The sequence below is a fragment of the Knufia obscura genome (assembly GCF_036327395.1).
Source record: "Knufia obscura strain CCFEE 5817 isolate CBS 148926 chromosome Unknown scaffold_1, whole genome shotgun sequence".
Taxonomy (NCBI): Eukaryota; Fungi; Ascomycota; class Eurotiomycetes; order Chaetothyriales; family Trichomeriaceae; genus Knufia; species Knufia obscura.
Genome location: NW_027042687.1, coordinates 3,429,790 through 3,445,462, shown reverse-complemented (window position 1 = coordinate 3,445,462; position 15,673 = coordinate 3,429,790). Strand labels below are relative to the sequence as shown.

The 15,673-nt window shown below is 51.2% G+C and overlaps 9 protein-coding genes across 9 annotated transcripts; 3 read left to right on the top strand and 6 right to left on the bottom strand.

The window, feature by feature from the left end:
* Positions 1 to 533: 533 nt before the first annotated feature.
* On the top strand, positions 534 to 1,496 carry PMZ80_001299 (uncharacterized protein; the record flags this gene model as incomplete). Its single annotated transcript, XM_064869745.1, has 1 exon — positions 534 to 1,496. The coding sequence occupies one exon, from the start codon at positions 534 to 536 to the stop codon at positions 1,494 to 1,496; it is 963 nt and encodes a 320-aa protein (XP_064735242.1).
* A 263-nt stretch (positions 1,497 to 1,759) lies between these two features.
* On the bottom strand, positions 1,760 to 2,650 carry PMZ80_001298 (uncharacterized protein; the record flags this gene model as incomplete). Its single annotated transcript, XM_064869744.1, has 1 exon — positions 1,760 to 2,650. The coding sequence occupies one exon, from the start codon at positions 2,648 to 2,650 to the stop codon at positions 1,760 to 1,762; it is 891 nt and encodes a 296-aa protein (XP_064735241.1).
* Positions 2,651 to 2,925: 275 nt separating this feature from the next.
* On the top strand, positions 2,926 to 3,750 carry PMZ80_001297 (uncharacterized protein; the record flags this gene model as incomplete). Its single annotated transcript, XM_064869743.1, has 1 exon — positions 2,926 to 3,750. One exon carries the CDS (start codon positions 2,926 to 2,928, stop codon positions 3,748 to 3,750), a length of 825 nt encoding a protein of 274 aa, XP_064735240.1.
* Positions 3,751 to 4,015: 265 nt separating this feature from the next.
* PMZ80_001296 (uncharacterized protein) lies at positions 4,016 to 4,606 on the bottom strand (the record flags this gene model as incomplete). The annotated part of the gene is made up of 1 exon (XM_064869742.1): positions 4,016 to 4,606. One exon carries the CDS (start codon positions 4,604 to 4,606, stop codon positions 4,016 to 4,018), a length of 591 nt encoding a protein of 196 aa, XP_064735239.1.
* A 1,923-nt stretch (positions 4,607 to 6,529) lies between these two features.
* lsm8 (snRNP Sm protein) lies at positions 6,530 to 6,832 on the bottom strand (the record flags this gene model as incomplete). The annotated part of the gene is made up of 1 exon (XM_064869741.1): positions 6,530 to 6,832. The coding sequence occupies one exon, from the start codon at positions 6,830 to 6,832 to the stop codon at positions 6,530 to 6,532; it is 303 nt and encodes a 100-aa protein (XP_064735238.1).
* Positions 6,833 to 7,413: 581 nt separating this feature from the next.
* On the top strand, positions 7,414 to 9,147 carry PMZ80_001294 (uncharacterized protein; the record flags this gene model as incomplete). The annotated part of the gene is made up of 1 exon (XM_064869740.1): positions 7,414 to 9,147. The coding sequence occupies one exon, from the start codon at positions 7,414 to 7,416 to the stop codon at positions 9,145 to 9,147; it is 1,734 nt and encodes a 577-aa protein (XP_064735237.1).
* Positions 9,148 to 9,178: 31 nt separating this feature from the next.
* Positions 9,179 to 11,939, bottom strand: PMZ80_001293 (uncharacterized protein; the record flags this gene model as incomplete). The annotated part of the gene is made up of 8 exons (XM_064869739.1): positions 9,179 to 9,278; positions 9,328 to 9,723; positions 9,772 to 11,362; positions 11,411 to 11,544; positions 11,593 to 11,698; positions 11,747 to 11,785; positions 11,837 to 11,859; positions 11,917 to 11,939. The coding sequence occupies 8 exons, from the start codon at positions 11,937 to 11,939 to the stop codon at positions 9,179 to 9,181; spliced, it is 2,412 nt and encodes an 803-aa protein (XP_064735236.1).
* Positions 11,940 to 12,807: 868 nt separating this feature from the next.
* On the bottom strand, positions 12,808 to 13,757 carry PMZ80_001292 (uncharacterized protein; the record flags this gene model as incomplete). Its single annotated transcript, XM_064869738.1, has 4 exons — positions 12,808 to 13,044; positions 13,092 to 13,179; positions 13,365 to 13,639; positions 13,689 to 13,757. The coding sequence occupies 4 exons, from the start codon at positions 13,755 to 13,757 to the stop codon at positions 12,808 to 12,810; spliced, it is 669 nt and encodes a 222-aa protein (XP_064735235.1).
* A 500-nt stretch (positions 13,758 to 14,257) lies between these two features.
* PMZ80_001291 (uncharacterized protein) lies at positions 14,258 to 15,646 on the bottom strand (the record flags this gene model as incomplete). The annotated part of the gene is made up of 1 exon (XM_064869737.1): positions 14,258 to 15,646. One exon carries the CDS (start codon positions 15,644 to 15,646, stop codon positions 14,258 to 14,260), a length of 1,389 nt encoding a protein of 462 aa, XP_064735234.1.
* Between the last annotated feature and the right edge of the window lie 27 nt (positions 15,647 to 15,673).

The window sequence follows — 15,673 nt, the reverse complement described above, 5'->3', positions numbered from 1 at the left end:
CGAGCTCAACTGTACCAAGCCCAACCTTCTGCAGTGTTTCAGGCGGCGTATTCTCTTCGAGTCAAAGTGTAAAATTCTTCTCGAGACAGCAGCCATACGATATTGATAGCTGTTATGATCTCTGTACTCCTGTGGCTGGCTGGCAGTCTTTTGTCTGGTATCTTGTGGGCAGAACGGTCGACTTCTCTACTGGCACGCTTTCCGATGTTCATGCGTGCAGATGCCTGGCTGGCTCCGTCAGCGATGTGACGACACAAGCTCCAAATGGTCAATATACTTACGCCGACAAAGCGTGCAAGGCTCCGGTGGCCACAACTACAACTTCGCAGACAAGTACGATTGCTTCGACCACAGGTGATAGCACTACAATCACTACGCCTGAAATTACTACGACTACTACCACAGCACTTGAATCGACCACCAGTACCTCAACATTGTTCACAACGACTCAAGCAACGACCACCACGTCCGCTGCATGCACGCCAATTGCGACATCAGTTCCATCGTCATGTGTCGAAGGGGCTGTGATAAGCATGAATGACAAGAACTACGTCTACAGATGCGAAGCATATTACACTGGCAACTATCGATATGTGAACCCTCCAGAGCGAAGTGATGCAGTCTGCCTTTCATACTGCGTAACACAGTCTAACTGCCTGGGAACCTCATTCTCCTCTATGGATGGAATATGTATTATCTATACAGGTCCTGGCGAAGTCATCTCTGGCGGCACAGACGATCTCTTGATCGAGATTAGTGCCGACGAGCTACCCGACACAATCTGTGCAGCCGACTCACCTACTCCCGCCACCACATCTCAGTCCACCACGTCTCAGTTCACGACAACAACAACCAGCACAACAACCACCACTACCACACAAGCACCGATCCCAACATGCGACAATCTCATCTCAGACCCCGGCTTCGAACTAGTCCCCACAACCCAATACGCTACAAGCAACTTCGCAACCGATAACTGGTCCTTCAGCGGCACCCAAACAACAGTCAAACCCTACTCCGGTACCAACGGCGACGCCACCGGCTTCATCGGCTTCTATTCAGGCATGTGGTACGGCGAAGCAGCAGCCGTCTTTCGACCAACCAGCCACCCCGCCACCGGCAAAATCTCGCAGACAGTTCGACCGCAACCCGCACAGGCATATCAGCTATCGTACAATGTTCTCCCCTACATGGTGTATAATGACATACAGAGCTGCACGATTACATCGAAGTACAACGGCATCACGCTCGACACATTCGTGTTGCCCAAGTACGGGGGAGCCTGGGAGCAAAGGTCTGCTACCTTTATTCCATTGGAACCTAGTGTCGAGGTCTCGTTTGAGGTTGCATGTGATCATTATGATGGCGAGTCGTGTGGAGAGGATCCCGCGGACAACTGTGGCGCCTTCATAGCGCTCGACGAGGTAATTCTGCAGCTTCGGGATCCTAGTGTTTGCACGATGCAGGAGACGCCTTTGAAGACCTACCCGTACTAAGGATAGATTACAGTACATAGCGGGGTGTCAAAATCCAGAAATGGCGGTGCATGATAGGCCCGAACGAAATTGAAGTAGTGAAAGGTGGTGTAATATCTTCCATTGAGATTGGCACCAGTATACGACAGAATGTCACGAACAAGCTTCCTTTCCAAATTCATCAACAAAATCCCTCTCCGGAGCTTCAAAGCCACAGTTCGTCCCATCCTTGACACTAACTTCTGCATCCTCCACCGTCTCCCACTTCCCAGCAACCAAATCTCTCATATACGTATAAGGACAATCACTCGCTCCCCCCTCACAGCCACATACCCCCGATGCCCAAACTGATACAAATTGTTCTCCACCCCCCAATGCCTCCTTCTCCTCCTCACCTCCTCAACCCTTACCTCACAAGCAAACGCCTCATCCGGCGAATTATTCCCCCTCACAAGAACATCCCCCTCCGGCCCACAAAACATCGCCTCACCCATACTCTTAAACGTGCCATCCGTGCCCGCCAACGCCACAGAAACAGTATACATCAGATTACTAAACGCATTCGTCCGATTAGTCAGCTCCCAGGACTGCGCGATCGGCGGCGTATACCCCGCCGTCCGCAGCAGGACCTCAGCACCCTGATATGCGGCCTCCCGCGCCATCTCGGGGAACATCCCGTCATGGCAGATGATGAGAGCCATCTTTACGCCGCCTGGGCCCGTGAAGACGGAAATGCCGCGGTTGCCGGGGTACCACGGCTCGATCGGGATCCACGGGTGCATCTTGCGGTAGTAGTTCGCTAAGTCCCCCGCGTCGTTGATGATCAGGCCTGAGTTCCATGGGTTTCCACCATCAATGGCGTTCTTCTCCATGATGCTGAAGCAGCCCCATACCTTTTCGGCCTTGCAGACGTCCTTGAAGGCGGATACCTCGGGCCCGTCGAGCGTGCACATTATTGAAGAGTCTGTGCGCATTGAGAGCCCGTGGATGCAGTATTCGGGGAAGATGATCATGTCGGTGGAGGGGTAGGCGCGTTTGGTGCGTTTGACGAGGGTGGTGATGTGGGAGGTTGCGTGGGCGAGGTCTGAGGGGGTGGCGACGTCGAAGAGTTGGGATTGGACGACGCTTATGACGATTCCGCCTGGGGTTTTGTTGAGGCCGCTGAGGCCGCTCATGGTGGGCAGATGTGGGTTGTGTTGTGGTGGTTTGTTAGGTAGTGTAGGGTCTTTAGAGAGGATCTAGGGGATCAGTATGAGATACTGGTGCTCCCATCGGTCCGTCTTTGGTCCGGTCGGTGATGTCCTACGATATCTCTTGAGCAATAAATTACTCCATAGCTACATGGACGATAGATAGCTTCATGGTGTTCTCTCTGGTTACAACGATCATTTCGTGCCCTCTTGCATCAAGTCAGACTGTATACAGGGAAGTAAGTCAGAGCTAAAGGAACATGACGAGGATAACAAGAACCAGTCTCTACCAGCAATGTCCACATCCACTTGAGGAAAATGCACAGCTGCCCACTGCTTCAATAGCACCTGCACAGCTTGACACAACATCGAGTTCAATATCGTATGTTACCAAGCCAACAAAACACACCATCCCCGCCTCTCACGGCTATGCCGCGCCCCTAAAAGCAGGCACATCCTTCCGCCTCATCGACCTCCACGGCCAACAAGTAATCGACATGTCCGCCTTCGTCCTTCCTTTTCCTGGCGCCAATTTCAACACCAACACAGACACAGACTCGCTCGGCACCATCTCCAGCGCCGAACACCTCTCCCCCTCCTACACCCGCTTCCACCTCTCCGGCCAACCAATATCAATCGGTGAACGCATCCACACAAACATGGACCGCCCCCTCCTACGACTAACCCACGACACCGTCCACGTCCACGACATGACATTCATGTCCTGCTTCCCGCGGCTCTACGAATCCCACGGCTACCCACCAGGTACCCACCGCTCCTGCGCATCGAACATGCTCGAGGCATTCGCACCCTGGGGAATGAAATATCTATCCGAGACACGCGATCCATTCAACGTGTTTCAGAATACGCCAGCGTATGCTCTCAAGCCGATTGGGAGTAGTCGGGCGGGAGATTATGTGCAATTTGAGGTGTTGATTGATTGCATGGTTGGGTGGAGTTGTTGTCCGTTTGATTTGGATGGGTTCAATGGGGGGTGCGTGACAGATGTGCAGGTATTGATGGGGCTGGATCCGGGGGAGGGGAGGGAGAATGAGGAGATTGTGCGGGAGTGTGTTGAGGTTTGATTGCGGGTGAGGGCTTGTTGGCGCGTCTGTACGCTAGGTAGCCCGGATGCGATAGGGTCGGTTGTGGAGTCGTTCTGTGTATGTGGCCCGGCGCTACCTGGTTGTCTCACACCCAAAGCAGACACCGGATTATGTGAAACTCGGTACCTATTTGAGTCTTCCAGACTACTCATTCGCTCAGTCGCAATACACTCGGGAGTCAGTCGCTCCTTCATGGCTTGCGGCAAGCCCTTTCCTGGATTTGGGCAATACGTCTCGCTAATCCTTAAAAGGCGGCGCCTGCTGATGAATGGCCGGTTATGCCTTTCTCGATAATTGCCACCGGTTGAGTGTTTCTTCGTCGCCTCATGTCTAGCCTGCTTTGACTTGTGTCGGGCCCGTGGCTGTGTATAACTCCATCGTCACTGGCCTCATCGAAGTTGCCCATGTTGTCACTTAGTGTATTTGCCCTTGCTCTTCTGAATTTCGAGGTCAGGGACTTCTTTGTACTTATGCCGTCGGTATTGTCTGCAAGAGGGGGAACTGGAGAGCGTGGGGGTGTTGCTATTCGCAGATAGCCTCTAGCCAACAGTTCGTCTGTAATGTTGGTTTCGAGGGCATATCGAACACGATAAGGATTGGCTGGTGAATCGTGAGCAAGACGTGTGATCAGATCCGGATCGATCTTCTCGCAGACATTGGCTCGAGTATTTTCTTTGTCGTCAAAGGTCATTCCGATGAACACCGTCTGCAAAGAGTCGATGAGGGTGGTTACGTGGGGCTGGATGATGCTGTCGAGATTGCCACCACGAAGCTTCCTCTTTCGCGCTTGATTGTTCGGATATAGTGATTGGTCAGCCGAGAGATAGACAGTCATAGCGTCAAAGTAGGCATTGTTGAATGATGTTAGGGGGTAGAAGCTTGTGTCTGAGCAGGGTATGCAAATGGGTTAAAATATGGCTGTACCTGCAGGAGCTGTGGTGAGAGCTGTGGTGGCAGCCGTGTGAGCTGCGGACCTGTAGTCGGGGTCGTTGTGTGGCTGCGTGAAGTGCATAAGCTGGGCTGGAACTGTGGCATGTATGAACTTTGATAGCCGTGCAGATGAAATTGCTACCCAAAAGGATGGTAGGACATCTGCGATACCGAAAGGAGCTGCAGAGGAGCCAGACTCGATGGGATGAAAGCGAAGTTGGGATCAAGTGAGCAGACGTAATGGAATAGATACTTTATATGAGACGGAATTGATTTGACCGGCAGGTGTCCCGAAATCCAAAGGATCGGCAAGTGCTCTGGGGTGGATTGGCAGGAGCTGCGAACAAGATATGTATTGGCAAGCGCTCTGGAGAGCGAGGGAGACTGGCAGGAGTTGCGAATAATGTGTATATCGGCAAGCGCCGTGGACAGCGAGGTGAATTGGCAAGAGCTCTGAATGAGATGGATGTTGGCAGGAAATGAGCTAGAAACGTAACACCTAAGTTGGAAACCGTGTCAATCTGGGCACAGATGGGAACACTTGGTACTGTTGTCGCGCAGATGTCTTGTGCGTGCTGGTTTACGAAATGGGGCTGAAGAATTTGGAGGACGCTTGGTGTTGGGAAAATGCGCGCCATCGCAGGAATCGGCTGTTCAAAGCTGAAGGAAGAGAGTGTAGCACGTCGGAAATTACTCCTTGGTGGGACGCACTCCCATCAGACTGGCTGGCACAGTTGCATTGCTGTCTTGCATCCGAGTTCTTAACCAGGCTAGATTACCAGGTCAAGAACGTGCGCCATAGAAGTCTCGTTTCCCTTGTCTTCCTAGGGAAGCTTGATTTGGGGCCTCAGTCGGTGATCAAGCGGTCAAGTGTAGAGTACCTCCGTGGTTCCATTAGGTCAGCGTTATAGTAGTTGATGTAACAGTCTCCTTGCTTGACAATCTCAATGTCTGGTGCAATGACAAACGGCATATTCTCGAACCTCTGATGAACGCGCCGGATAGCACGTTTTTGGGCTCTTGTGGCGTCTGTTGTCGCCCAATCGGATACGCGCTATAAATTGAGGGCGTGGTAAGTGTTAAGCTATGATGGTGGGAGCCATGACACCAACTGGAGACCAAGCGGGAGTAGGAAGGATGTTTGTCCTTTCTGGCAGCATGGACGGCTTATGATGGCGCAGAAATGTCCCCATCATACCTTCATAAGAGCAGCAAAATTGGACTCCAGGGCCTAGCTCGTGGCAGAGCACCTAGCTCGACGCATCTTTCGACCCGATACCTTGTTGTTTTGTGCTTCAGCTTCGACCTCGCCTATAAGTAGCACCAAGCCACGTGTTTGATACTCTGAACATGCTTTTGGTGGCATCTCTCGATGAGTGAAGCGTGTAATCTTCTGCCAAGAATAGGACAGCAGAAACAAGAACGTACAATGTGCCCTCTGCGCTGCTCCAACTTGGTCCGGAATTAACGCTAGTGGCAGGCTTTGGGTCTGAAGAAGTGTGCGAGGCCTGATCGAAACAGGAATGTTCATTTGTTGTCATTCGCTGTTCTCATAAGAATCTGAATCTGAATCTGATACTCCCCGGGTCCCGGAAGGCCAGACACAAATACGATTCCTAACCATGCCGCTCACTCAGGGTTTCCCACTGCACAGACTCGGCGAATCAGTTGCACCTCGTCCAGCGTGTAAATGTTGTGGCATTGCTAGAGCCAGAGGCGGGGTGTGCTCTTTCTGTTCTTGCACCCCTCGCTTGTCGCGCTCGTGACAGTAGCCTCCATAACTTTCTGTAATGATGGCCCATGTGCCTATTTCATCGCCCTAAATCCTTCACGAATGATATGTCCCACCAATAACCTCCCCTCTCACCTTCCCCCAATCAATGCTGTTGTCCAGCTCTTCATCCACACCTCCGACAAGAACCACATTATCTCCTCTCACCAGATACAGACCATGCTCCACACTATTACTCTCCTCCTCGTCATCAGCCGGCCGTATTATCCTTTCCACCGTACTGCTGAGAATGAGGTTTGTTTGTTGGTCATATGATTCGAGTGTGCCGACCAGCGTGCGCCCATCTGTAGTGATTATGCATACGCGCTTGGAAATGTACGCGCTCAGCGCCGTCGACATGGTGGAGCTTGAGCGCAGTGCTAGACACTTGAACGGTTGTTGAACGCAATAACTTGTTCTACTGAGTCGGAAAGTCGGTTAGGCAGATTCAGATGATCGGTAAGTGTTTTGGGGTTCGAGAAACAGTTTAAGAGACCGTGAGTGACTGATGGAGTGAAAGAGAGGCTTTGGGACACGCTGCGACGGGCGTACTGTAACTGCCAGGGCGTGCTTCTGCAGGCAGCTTAGGCCAATATTTTGTTTTCTTGAAAAAGGTCAAAGTCGGAGCAAAAGATGCCGAAGGTGAAGGGTGGATTAATCCTCCGCCGTCATATCGATAGCCGTCTGAATGCCTCAGGCAATATTCCAGCGGGGCACCATTGAGGCATCAGTCATCGCCTTTCACCTTTGCGGATATGCATGTTTTACGAAGCTGACTGACGGCGAAGACGTTCTGTGTGACAGGAATAGCATCTCACCTCGAATTGGTCATGAGGTGTGCCTGGCCAAAGTCGTGTGGGGGCCAAGGAGTCGATATATAAGGACGAAGAACACCGACCAGCTCGGACGAAGTGTTTGTACGACAGAACACGATATCCACCATGGACTCGGATAGGCAGGCCCAGGGCGATGGAAATATCACTCTGGACCACCTACTCTCCATCTGGCCTGTTGTTTCATCAGTTGCAAGCCAAACTCCTGTCGGCGACCTGATATCGTTGGCGCGAGCATCGTCCACCACCCGCGCCATTACACATGGCTTCCCTATCGACCATACCCCACATGAGCGTGAGCGCAGTGATCAGCGAGGCTTCTTGGATCTCCATATAGGCAATCATCAGACAACCCATTGGGCCAATTTGAAGTCCTTGGCACCGTTTTCGTGCTCATCGCCCTTCCACAAGGAGCCAAAGTCCACCAGCGGCACCAACAATGTCACCAAGCCTTGTAAGTATTGCTCTCGACCAGTATGTAAGGCTTGTATTGTCAGGTCCTTCTTTGCCGACCCATCACAATCGAAGAACACCTTCCGCTACCGGACTCGATATCTGTGTCAGAAGTGCTGGGATAGTGGCAATCTGAGGAAGGACTTCCGGTACCCAGCAGAGAGCGTAAGTAGAGAGCACATCTGGCGGGGTAGGAGCTATGGTCAGAGAGGTGGTGCGTGTTTATGCTCTGCCAGTGAGGATAATTGGCTGTGTCGTGGCTGTCGTTCTTTGCAGAACATCAGCGGGCCGACCAATGCTTCGCTTACAGATGCTGACAAGCATGCGAAGGACATGATTGTGAAGAACCGCGAGATCGGAGAATCACATGTTGTGCCTGTCCAATGTTATGGTCTTGGTTGCAACCATGTAATCGATGAGGCTAATAGGGATCGGAGGAGGATCTGCCTATGGTGCTCGAAATCGTTGCCGAGACAGTTCGGAGGTGAAGACAGACTGAGGTGGGAAGAGAAGCAGGTCGAGATTCGTGCTGCCGCGGCCGCTGCTCGGTCCGCTGATATCGAGGAGTGGGCTAGGAATAGGTTCAAGACTCTGACTATGTCGAGGCGGGAGATGAGAGGGACCGAAGAATGTATCCTCTTGACAGGCCGAGACGGACCTCAGCATGACAAGCCAATGTTTGTGAGACACCTAGATGCAGTCAACTACCGCAAGTACATGAGCGAGGGGACTGCACCAAGTCCGGCGTCGGTGTATCAAAGCAAGCATGGAAGATGGGTATACTCACAAGAGTTCTTAAAAGCATTGAACCGAGACAGGTTTGCGCATTGGGTACCACCACCAGAAGGCTTTGACCGAGACACACTATTCGACGTGACCAGACTGCATGGCCTGAAAGCCGCGAGGAAAAACATCGACCTGAACTGGTCGGGGTGTTATGGGGATCAAGCAAACATCTTCCGACTCGCAGCTCAGTTTCACGAAGCTGGACTCATGAACGGAGAAGATATCAGTAATTATCGAAAACTGTACTGGAGTGATACAGAGGGCTCGACGAGAGTGTATAACAGATTGTACGAACAGCTTGTGGCGTGGGAAGATATGGACGAAGAGACGAGCAAGACGTGGCGACCAGAGACATTCTCCGACTTGCTACCAAAATCGAAAGCGAAGAGGGAGAAGAAGCCGGAAAGCAGCGAAGCAGAGGAAGACGAGGACGAAGAGGACATCTGCAGGAACGACGCAAGACAGGGACGATCTTCCGATCCTACCGCTGGCCAGGCGCCACCCTTAAACGTAGTGACGTCCCCAGCGATACCTAGCTACGAGGCGGTGATGAGCGAGGACGCGAATGGTGGTCGACCCCCTGAAGACAGCTTAGAAAGATGAGATACATGTCCATTAATGTTTTCACATCTATTTACTCCTGTCCAAAACCCAGTGTTTCCTCCACAGCAGTTGCCAATTTGCCCTGTAGAGCATCGTACGACTTGTATGGTGGCAGGTCGAGTCGGTTGAAACTGTATGAATGTTAGCTTGAGCCCAGCGAACTGATTCGTCCGAACATACCATGTGTGTGACTTTGGCAAAGCATTAACCTCTCCTGCCTTTTCAATCGTGAATCTTCTTGGTCCATCACTGCCCTGAAGATCCTTGAAACCATTGACAGGGATACGAGAGGTACCCGTAGCAAATTGTAGCAGTCGCGACTTCTGCTCTGCATCCCACGTCCTGATGACCTTCCAGAAGTCCTGGATGACTTGGTCAGATTCTTGGTAGCCACGGTAATCGGTGTGCTTCTTCCAGTCGTCCACATCAATATCTGCGATACCACCAATGAGCAATTCGAGTTCTCGTTCGTCAAAGACATTGACAAGATCAGCTGGAATGAGCTCGTTGAATCCTGTGATGAACGCGTTAAACTGCTCCTCGACTCGCTTCTTGATTTTCCATTCTGTCAGTAATCTATAGTTGTTAGCACAGTTCAGGACAAGGAAGACTTCGCAAACTTACTCAACATATTCCTGCTTGTTGTCGTTCGTGACTGGAATATCTCGACCACCAGGCTTGAGGTCTACCGTTTTCAGTTCACCAAATTGCTCGTCATCCACCGAAAATGTTTGATCCAGAATATCTGTAATATCATTCTCCAGCATCCAGGTCAAGTTTTTGTGGTACTCTTCATCGACACCCTCCATATCATTGATCGTGACTTTCTTTCTCAACATCATCTTGTAGAATGCGCCAATGAAGAATGAGTCCAAGAATCGTCGATGAAAGATAGCCAGACCAACCACCCTTCCAATGAACTTGAAATAATTCAGATGTTCTGGATTGATGCCAGAATGAGGGTTGATCTGTAGGGTGTAGTTGTCGTGTGCAGAATATTCGAAGAGGCAGTAAAACGGGTTGAACATCTCGTGAGAAAGCAGGAAAAAGAACTCCCTAGAGAGACCGCCGTAGTCAAGACCGTCTTCTCCATCAAACTTAATCATTAGTCGCTTCTTCAAGTCTGTTGCTGACTGCCTCATGATCTCAGCATACGAGTCTTCGAAAATAGCACCACGTCTGACTTTGACATGGCACTGTCCGGACAAGATCCGCAATGCTGGTTGTGAACGGAAGTAAATAAGCTTCCGGCGGAAGTCGCGCTTGTACTGTGGTACTCCTTGATCGAGAGAGGATGGCAGTCGAGGATCGTCCCAAGTGGTGGTCTTGGTGTTGTGGTCGACAAAGTAAACTCGTGCTGTGTTGGTCAATCTCATTTCCCACCCACTAGGAAGGGGCCCAAGCTGAGACACAGGCTGTTGCTGAATTGTCGTGTTGTTACCAGCCGGATTATTGCCATACATTCTTATGTATTGCTGTCTCCTTGGATCGACCCAGGTAGTGGTTCTGGTGTTGTGGTCAACATAATAAGGCCGTCCCTCAGGGGTATGCCGTTGCTCCCAGCCTGCTGGTAACTCCCCTGTCCCGGCTGTTGTGGCACCCGTAGCCATCATCGACACCTGATTCGAATTTGGTGAACCCTGCCTCGACTCCAAGTTAGGGGAGTTCGCGCCTGTTCGATCTTCGGGCAACATTCGATTCTGATGGCGAGTTCTCTCCATGGCCATATTCTGATCCATACGTGCACGCTGCTCGTCACCAGAAGCCAATGGACGAGTCCAAGTGGTTGTTCTGGTGTTGTGATCGACGTAATACGTTCTTCCCAAATTGTCTTCTCTTCTTTCCCAGCCGGCAGGCAACCTGCCTTGAGCGTCTTCGAAAGAGCTTAATTGTCCAGGCGCCCTCTGTCCGTTAGACCCAGAAGAACCGTTAAGGTTGGTGGTTGAGGCACGTGGAGGATCACCAGCGGAAGTGGGTGCTCGGGAAGGAGCTGGCGAATGGCTTGGGGGTGGACCAAGTGGTACCTGACTCGGCGCAGCTGCGCCTGGGAACTGACTGCTGCTGGCATTGCTCCGCATGGTATTTGCGGTACTGGGAGGCGGACGAGTGGCTTGGTTCGGGGCTGGCGCTTGTAGATTGGTAGACAGGTTCACGATCAATTTGCCGTGCACGACCAAGTTGTCAGTGGATTTCTTCAGATCTCGGGTAAGCATTTCTTCCAACTTGTCAGCATGCTCGACCATCGTCGGAATTTATGGCTCACCATCGCCGCCCATGTCTAGATCAACAACATCCCCAATTCGAACATTGATGACGCCGAGGAACCCTTGGTCCTTCTTCTTGAACTTCTTTTGGTCGAAGATCTGAATGGCTAGTACGCTGTCTTCGTTCGCGCGCCTGGTACTGTGTAAGCGCTAGAGTAGTACCATGGGTTGACCAACATACATATCAAATGATTCATTCCAATATGGGTTCAACGTTTTCTTGATGACTTGTGTGGTCTTCGTTTGTTCCCCGCCAATGGTCGCAACAGCGAACGGGTCTGGGAAGCCTGGTCCGTGTCAGCATCTGGTACCCAAGCATGACTTGGTCAACCTACGGAAAACATCTCTCTTGTACAATCCATCCGCGGCAATGACTGGTCGAGATTAGTATGGCTTTCGCAAGGCTTTGGTGGGATATCTCGTACTGGTAACCCGTAGATTCGAGTCCCTGCGCACGAACAGTCAGTATTTGCATGGGCCTGGGGAGTCGTGGTTCATATCATACGCAGGCAGACTGTTTTCTGGCATGGCTCGCCCGGTTCGCCGCAACTGCGGCAGGTACCCCTCAACTCAGCAAGCTTATATGGTTGATGGGAAATGATCAGATGTATTTGATGCGTATCAATACTGGTGGCGACCAGGGTTGAGGTTGTTTACACAATCATCCGTAAGCACGAAAAAGCGTAGATGTCGTTGTTGTTCCAATGTTCAAGGTCGTTTGGAGTTCGGAGAGTCTAGCTGCGGCAAGGGTAGGGTATGATGTGCTGCGACCCGGCTTGACGAGGCGCAGTAAGAATAGGTAGTAATAGTGGATAAGTCCATGCAAGTTGGGACACCGCAGGAACTCTTACTGAAGAAAAGTACAAGAACTACTATATCGCCTGATGGAACCTTTGGAAAGCTTTTGCCATGCAGCGGTGGTAGTCACTTCTTATGCTCACTTATCACTTCTAACGTAGGCCCATTGCATGAACTCAGCACATCTTTCACAGGGGAGATACCGCAGAGAGCACGCACATCTCACTACGAGTACACACTGCACAGTAATTATTCTGCCCACCCGATCCCTCTTGCCTGATTTCATCATCATCTGAATTGACATCATCCGGGAAGGCCGTAAGGTTTATCAAACAGTGTCAGTGGGAGGCACGATCAGTTCTGAATTGCAATTGTAAGTCCTAGCCGCCATTACTGAATAGATGTCAAGATACGCCCGAGATTCCTTCCAATATCCCATTTCATGATATCAGCACCGGGCCACAAGAACGAATCTGCGGGTCGCTGCTACTGGAGGTCCTCATTGCCCTTCTTCGATGTTTGATCGCCTTTGCTTGAGGCGCTTTGATCCTGTGCTTCTTCCCAAACTCCATGACCACATATCCTGCCGCTGCTAATTCTAGTACGGAGCGTAACCTCTACCTCTACCGCCTCGGAAGCCGCCTCGGTACCCACCACCCCTTGGGGCACCATATCCACCTCCACCTCCACCACCGTATCCTCCGCCATAACCACCACCTCCACCTCCACCTCTTCCGAATCCTCCCCTAGGTCCTCGCATGGGTGGCCCACCTCCGCGTCCACCACCTCGCCCTCCTCTCGTCATGCCTGGCAGATTGGTTCGCTTTGGCACCACCTGCTCTTGTCAGCTTGGCCTCTTCCACACGATCTGGGTGTCCTTACCTTGATATTCCTGCCCCTGAACTCACTCTCGTTCAGAACCAAAGCCTGAGCAACATAGCTCGAGTCTGTGAATTCCACATAAGCATACCTGCGATTTTTCTCCATTAGCTTTTGCTGCCCCCTCTTGCCAGGTAGCATTTCTTGACAGTGGAAAACAAAGACAGACCAAGCTCTTGCAGCACATCTTTCTAGCATGATAGCATGATGTATTGCCACAGCAAGCTCGTCAAAAGAAGATTGAGTACTTGTGTGCTGGTGCTCTTTCAAACATACCCTTTAGGATGACCGGTGAACTTGTCCAACAGGATGGTGACTCGGTTGATTGAGCCAGCGCCGTTGTTGAAGTGTGTTTGGATTTCTTCTGGCGTGGCTCCGTAGTCGACATTGCCGACGAAGACTGATCTCGCGTCAACGTCTTCTCGGTCTTCTCTGCCGCCGCTCGATGCGCCCGCGTCCTGAGTACCGTCGTCGAATTGCTGCATCTCTCGTAGTTTGGCCGCTTCCGACTCCATTTCGGCGACGCGCCTTTTCATGGCTGCGATGTCTTCCTATCATATTGTAAGAATTGGGTCACGGCTTCGCAGCTAGCTCTCTTACTTCATCTTCGACGCCTGCTTCTGTCTCCTCATTCCTAGGCTCGTCTCGCGTCTCTAGTTCGTCTGCCATTATGCGGAAGTCAGTCTCGCTTTAGGAGCAAATGCGGATCATAGGAAAATGGCGCGATTGCAGGTTCGAACTTTGGGTAGCGAGAAGAGGAATAAAAGTATCGGCGTTCGTGTATAAGAAGGTTATAACATGAGTGATATGGTTCTCAGCTAGCGATGGTTGTCCCCCATCAGCGACCAATCAAAGGCCGCAGTGAACAATGCTTGGCAGGCTACCAAACAGGGGGTTCCGTCTGTAAACAACATCATTCCATCCTCATTATGAGTTCACCTTCACTTAATACACTACATGCTGGAACAATCACGCTGGACAGCTGCAGGGACCAAGCAGGGCCACTCAGCCAGTGGAAAACAATATGCGCTCTCGACGCAGCAGACACGCTCATAAGACACTGCATTTCAGGCCCAGGTTGAACACGATAGATCTGATTCACGTCTGGATCAGTGGGGAATCAAAGTATTCGTTATCTACTACCACAGCTTTTCTATCCAGAATACCAATCATACTTTTGAGGTCCAATCCCACTTCCACCTAAGACATGCCCATCGACTGCCAGCGAATGTCAGACAACCAACAGCAAGGATTGCACAATAGAATGCGACCATTGCCTGAGCTCCTACCATCTCAACAAGCTCACCAGAAATAGGGATGCAGACCAACGTAGCAAGCGACGCGACGAAATAGCTTGTCCCGTAGTATCTGCCAAATTCATCCGCCCTGCATAGTTGCCCAATGCACGCAGGCACTAATGCCATCCAGCAACCCGTCATAAATCCAAATAGAGCAATAAATGCATACAGCGCTCCCAGATTATGCTGGCCGAATGGTAGCCAGATCACCAACATCGATAACAAGGCGATGACCGCTGACACCAATAATGTGTTGAACCTGCCGAATCTGTCACTGAGAAAGCCTGTCACAAGGCGTCCGACAGAAGAAACCCCGTTCATCACTGAAATGAGATAGAACCCTGTATCTGGGGGATAGTCCGTGCTGATAGTTGCATAGGTGGGCACAATTCCAAGCGCTCCGAAGAGAACTATTTCGAAGCAGAAGACCGACACTGTCAGTAAGCTGAATCTCAAGTCGCCAAAGATCGATAGCGATATGATTTTGACCTTGGCGTTCTTCCTTGGAGGTATGCGTGATCTTAGGAATATGTTACCAATTACAAGGCAGCCCAGGAACGTGAAGCCAAGTATCCGGATCGACCACTGATATCCATATTTAGGAAAAGTCTCTCGAAGAATCAGCGGTATCGTCAAGCCCCCGAAACTCGACCCTATCATGGCTATGCCTTGAGCCAATCCACGACGGACTTTGAACCAGTGTGCACAACATGCCAAACTCGTGGTTGTCAACATTGCTCCACACAAACCTCCAAGCACACCCAGGCACAGCATGAATTGATAGTAGACCTTGCACTCAGCTAGCAAGAACATCATCACGATGTACCCTGTCGAGCCGATCATAGCGAGCCATCGTGGTCCGTAGCGGTCAAAAAGAGGCCCAACCCAAATGCCCAGAGCTAGCGAGAGATACACAAATACGGATGGAATCCAGCCGACATCTCTAGCTGAATAATTTCGCAACTGATGTTGGATCAGATAGTCCTGAACTGGTCCTATGCTAACCATAAATCCAAACGATGGGAAGAGGCAAAGGCAAGCACCTATAACGACAAGCCATGCTCGGAGGCCACCCTCAGGAAACGTGTCTTCGGCATCGACGACCGCCTCTTGACCTTCGGCTGCCACTCCGGTCGTATCACTCTTCTCGTTGATGGTCGGTACTGTGGCTGTTACCGGTGTATCAGTCTGCACGGTGGGATTGCTCGTTGTTGGATCACTGCTTAGCTGTCTGACCAGAGGATTCGTGTTCGGGTCCATGTCCAGTGGTAACAAGCAGCATCAACC